This window comes from Protopterus annectens, chromosome 5.part1 (assembly GCF_019279795.1).
Source record: "Protopterus annectens isolate FY-2018-M chromosome 5.part1, PAN1.0, whole genome shotgun sequence".
NCBI lineage: Eukaryota > Metazoa > Chordata > Ceratodontiformes > Protopteridae > Protopterus > Protopterus annectens.
This window is the reverse complement of record NC_056736.1, coordinates 720,696,737-720,702,736: the sequence shown is the minus strand read 5'-3', so window position 1 is coordinate 720,702,736 and position 6,000 is coordinate 720,696,737. Positions and strand designations below refer to the sequence as shown.

The 6,000-nt window shown below is 34.8% G+C and overlaps 1 protein-coding gene across 1 annotated transcript in view; it reads right to left on the bottom strand.

The window, feature by feature from the left end:
- The window catches only part of MYO7A (myosin VIIA), a 1,588,820-nt gene that overhangs the window by 403,211 nt on the left and 1,179,609 nt on the right, over positions 1-6,000 (bottom strand). The window contains exon 36 of the mRNA XM_044073349.1: positions 997-1,187. Within this exon, the coding sequence (XP_043929284.1) occupies positions 997-1,187 (191 nt within the window). The remainder of the gene's footprint in view (positions 1-996; positions 1,188-6,000) is intronic.

Genomic DNA, 6,000 nt, shown 5'->3' with positions numbered 1-6,000 from the left:
TCTAAGTATAATTCCACTTTTCATCCACGTTTTAACTTTGTAAATTGCTTTTTGTCATCAGCAGTATAATACAAAAATTTGTATAACATTTATTAATATTATTTTTTATTTATTTTTACGCAGGTTTTTCTTTTTCTTTTCTGATTATTTTCAACTGTGATTTCAGCCACAAGAGAAAAGGTAAATGCAACAAACTAGCATGTTCCTGGGAGTTAGAGAAAACCCATGCAAGCACGCGGAATGTTTGTAAAACTTCACAGACAGTATGGAGGTCTGGACCGAACCTGGATTTTGGAGCCGACAGAGACCTTATTAAGCTACTGCAAGCTACATTCTCTTTGCAAATATTTCCACCTGAATTTGAAGCTGACATTAAGCCGTATGGTAATTGAGCATACTTGGTTTTATCTGGTCAAGCTAAACAAACCTGTATGTGTTCAAAGAGGGGGAATAACCATAATTTTTCGAATTGTATGCCAGCTTCCAGAATGCAGCCTCCCCCACTCTATAAGTTAAGTCAATCTCCAGTCCCAAAAAGACGAACAGTCCATGTTCTTGGAAAATAAATGCTCCAGAAATGATAGGCTTAAGCAAGAAATTCACTTAGCCAGGCAGGTATTCTAAAAGAAGCCATGTAACAAAATAATAACCATAATGCATATGCCATTGTTTAGTTTAAATTCTAGTACACTGTACTGCTTAAAATAAATCAATTATTTTTAAAATGTCTAAACTGCAAAGTACATGGTCTATGCCTGGATGCCTAGCTATGTCTATGTGTACAAAGATTAGTTCCCTTCCAATTTGCCCTGTTACAGTCCTTAATTGGTTGGAGCTAACCAAAAAAATCTCAGAAGCTGTGATTTTTAAATTTTATACAGTGTTATGCAATTCAGAAATAAACTGTGGTAAATAACATACTTCAAGCCCAGAAGTCCAAACAAGCCTGCTCTTTCAATTTTCACAAGCATCATTCCGTAGTTGCAAAACACTTACCACAATTTCTGCAGGCGGTGCAGCGACTGTTGGTAGCACATAAACGCAATCAGTTGGGAAGTCTCCTTTTTGTTTGGTTCTTTCATTCACTCCATGTGCCCAGCCAGAATTCATCACTTGTTCCCCTGTATCTTGGTCTAGCAAAATCAGGTCTCCTTTAAGGAAGCTAAGAAAGCCTGATTCTTCTCCAGCTGTTGATGGAAATCACAAAGCATTAAAAAGCCAAAGGTCATTTTAAACAGAGAAATTATCCTGTAACATACTCTATTAGGTCACACAGATTCCTTCTGGTACCCATTTATTACTGTAAAAGTACAGTTGTGTAAGTAAACTTTCCATAATAATAAATGTTTGAATAGGTCACTATGGCAGTAGGCTAAGCTATATGGGGTATCTTGCCAGCTTCCAAAGTTTTAGGGCAACTTCCATGTGTCCAGCTACTGTACAGCTCATGCACAGCAATATAAAATCAGTAGAAATGTTGCCAAAAGTTCAGAACTTTCTTGCTTAGAAGAGAGAAGTTAGAGTCTTACCAGACAGGAATAGTAATAATAAATATTACGCATCCTGACATACAAACAGCAGAAAGAAGATAATGGAGGGAGGGAGGGTGTGACTACTCAACAGTGATCTATTCAAATATCTGCAGTTAAGGTATATTTACTTGAACGACTGTGCTATGTTATCATTAGATCACTGTTGCAGTAATCTAAGCCATTTGGGATGGATATGAGAGGCTGGAAAGAAATGAAGAAGGAAGAAGGATCAGAGTCCAGAAGCCCTTGGAGAATAATCCGAGCAAAGCCTGCTCTGGACTTAGAGAAGGAATGTAGTTTGTAGTGCTTTGTAAATGTGTGTACACATGCCCAAGTTGCTGCTCTAGTATATTTCTAGAGTCAACCACTTTCCAAACTGTCACAGAAGTAGTCAGACCCCTTGTAGAGTGAGCCTTTGCCTAAAAGTGTCTTGCTGTTTTGTCAATGATTGCTTCCTTTTCTTACCTTCATAGGAAATAAGCAGTTGACCAGAAGCCCCGAAGGTTTTTGTCAAATCACTGTAGTACATAAGATGCCTGTGGGCATCCAGGGTCTGTAAAATTCTTTCCCTATTATCTTTAGTTTCTGGGAAGAAAACAGGGAACTGCATTGCATGGCTCATGTATGTAAACTTTGAAACAATCAAAGTCATAAAGGAAAGGTTTGTTCTCAAAGTTACTCTATTGTTTTGCAAACTGAAACAGGGATTAATAACCATGAGAGCTTGTACATCAGATTTGCTTCTTGTAGAAGTTAGAAGATTGGATAGCACTGTTTTCTGAGATAAGAACTTCAAATCAGCCTCATGAGTTCAAAAGTAAAAAGTGTTTCCAATACAAAATTAAGATCCCAAGAATGCGTCATCTGTCTTTTAGGTGGCCAGATATGTAAAACTGCTTTCAAAACATGTTTTATTTGAAGTAGGATAGAAAGAGGGAGCTAAGGGCAGAAAATCAGAGATGGGTGATTCTTTATTTATGTGTTCTTTTGTTTAAATAACTACATTAAAATATCACTGAAGACATAGGCACACATACATTTTTAAATGTATTACTTCTTTTTTAAAGCATCTTTACTAAATACTAAATTATCACTTAAGACATAGGCAAAAACAGAAAATAATATAAACCATATTAACATTTTTTTTAATTACATATATTATACATCTCATATCTTTTCTTTCTTTGTAATTATCATCAGTCTAACATTAAATAAATTGTTCAATTCCTGCCTTCACTTAAACCGCACTCCTCCTTCTGAATGTAATTCTGCATGTATTGTTCCCACAGTTTCCATTTATTTCTATGTAATTTGCTCCTTCCCTTTTCTAAAGCTTCCTCTTCCATTTCTTTTATCTCTTTTATAATATTCAATACTTCCAATACGGTTGGATTAGACTTTGATTTCCATTTTCGTGCAATTGCTTCTTTGGCAGCCAGCAAAATTGTACTTAATAAGTCCTTACTATATCTAAGACAATTCAGATTCTGTGCCCCAGCTCAAAAAAAAAATCATATCCTTACGTACAGCCATTTGCTTACCCAATAGTTCTGGCAGAATTCTCTGTAGGAAATTTTTAAAATCTGCCATCTCATTACACTCCAAAAACACATGTTCCTAGTTACCTCTTTCTTCTCCATCACACATTTAACATTTGCTATCTACCTGAGGAAAAATTATTTGAAGTCTGGTTGGGGTATAAAAAAATACCTATGCAAACACATCCAAGCAAAGATCCTAAACTTTCCAGACGCTCTTGCATACTTGGGAGCCGTACATAGTTCCCTTTGTAAATTGTTCTTCCAGTCTTTCTCTTTAAACTTCTCTAACCTCCTCTGATTAATTCTTATAGTTAACATGCAATATTTTATATGCTCTACTAATTATCATTGTTTAACAGCAGCTTCTGTTCTAAATTTGACTAAAAACTCTCCTCAAGAGCAGGTCTTTCACTTAAGGTTCCCCTATCCCTTTCTCTTTACCTGTACTCTGATAGCAATCCCTGTTAGGGAAGACAGTCTTTAGCCTGCAATCTAAATGTCTTCTTGGTCTCATCCCATTATATTACCTTTCCTTCTCTAGTTATTTGCTCCCAAAACCTTGTTTCTTTTGCCAGTTTTCGCCAATAAATTTCAGCCCCCCCCCCCCGTTTGGCACACATACATTAATAGAAAACAAAATAAACCATATAAACATTTTTCCATTTACATACATTATACACTACATTTTTTTTACATAAATTGCTCAGTTCCTGCCTTCCCTTAAAGATAATGTGCAACAATTTTTTGCACTTACCTGCAGTCTTCTAGGGATAACAGGATGTCTTTCTGCAATGCAAATCCAATTTGCTGGATGTTCTGCTGTTTCATTTTAATATTATTTCCTGCTCACAACTTTGACTCTCCATTGACTTATGATGGTATTACTTCCTGTCTCCATTGACTTAGGAGGGTATTACTTCCTGTGTTTGCTTTATCACACTTCTCATTCTGATGATGCAAATAAAGTTGTAATACTTCCTACACTATAGACTAAGCCTTGTTCCTCTGTTTTTTCTAAGCAAATATCAGATTAATTTAGCAAATGGGTTTAGTGTAGTATATCCGTTTATTAATGGAACAGTTTTTGCATCAGCATGTATTTCCTGAACAAAATTAATTATAAGCTATGAAATTCTAATATCTAGCATTAGTGTCAGACTGCAATTCTCAGTGATTTACTAGAAAATTGAAAGTTTTATGAGGGGTAGACAGGCTAAAAATATGAGGTATAGTCAAGGGCATTCTAGAAAAATAACGTACAGTTGAAAGGTAATATTCAGTGACATTAAGTAAAATCAGAAGCTATTAAGAATTACGGACTTTGGGCTGCATGTGATGTTCTTGTGTGACAGTGAAACAGAACCAGCCTTCATATTTGTTTCCATATAAAATGAACACAGATTGCATGGGGGTTTGAAGACCGGATTAACCAACAAGATGTAAATAATCTTAAAGCTGAATATTAGACAAAAACTATAAGTAAAACTGTCCCAGTCTGAAAATCTCTCTCTGTATGCCTTACTCCCTCTCACTAACTAGGTAATGGACTCTGCTGAACCCAACGTGATATCAGCATGTCAGCAAGGAAATCCAAGATAAACGTAATTGACTTGTAAAACATACAAGACGAACCAAATACACTTGTAGAACTCAGGTTTATTGCTTGAAAATCGACCAAGTACTAAGCGCTTTCTCCCAAACAGTGGGCATCATCAGAGTACAATGTCACTCATAAAATTCTCAGTTTAAATAGGTGCATCAATAAATAATTATTCAATTAGTTAATTAATTAAGCACTTCTATTTGATGCTGAGACACTGTAAAATCATGATAAAAATACTAACTAAAAATTACAAAATACTACATACTAGTATACAATTAAAAATACAACCTGATTTAAATACTTTAGTTAGTTCAATAATTTATTAATACTTAATATAATAATAAATAATTTACACACAATAAAATAAAATGAAATAAAATAAAATGAAATGAAATAAAACACACAATGCACAAATAATAAAAATCTGAAAAGGTGTAAAATGAAAAATGTGTATAATAAGCTGTATAACTCTAAAACCTACAAGAATAGCGATTTGTATTTAAGTACACTGGCTATAGAAATACAGTCATTAATACCAGGGTATGTGTTGGCATTAAATCTAAGCTGCCACAAACATTCCTTAACCTCTAATAGTGTTTTTTCATCACCACCCTTATTGCTGTTAAAAGGTATTCTATCAATAACAAAAAATAGAAACCTTTTAAAATTATCGCATCTTGTGCTGTGTAAATACAATGCACTGGTATCCTTCTTCTTTTTAATGTCCCTAACATGTTCACCTATTCGGTCTTTTAGCATCCTAATGGTTTTCCCAACATAATATGCCGGACATGTAGAGCAGGTAGCAAGGTATATTACCATTTTTTTTTGCAATTACAATGTCCCGGGCATCTGATGGTTTTACCATAGTTAGGAACTACTACATATGGACCATCATTAATGAATCTACAGAAATGACAAAACCCACATTTACCCATCTTAGACCTAACATATGTATCCATACTCTGTGTTGATTCAAAATACTCTTTCAGATTCATGCCTCTACTGTATGTAATTTTTGGCAAACACAGAATATCAGTGTATTCACCCTGGTTCATGAATACACTAGACCAACAATCCCTTACAGCATTTTCTATCTTCATGGATGTATCATTATAAGGGATGACTAGAATGTCATTACCAAATGGTGGTCTGTTTGTACTAGTGGTGTTAGGAAGACCAAATTTAATAATAGGTTGGTAAACATGATTTCTATTGATCCGTATCTCATTACTGATATTGTTGATCAGCTCACTCGGATATCCTCTATCAGAAAACATGCTGGACAAGATTTTCATTTCATCAAGGAAAACTATATCTTCAC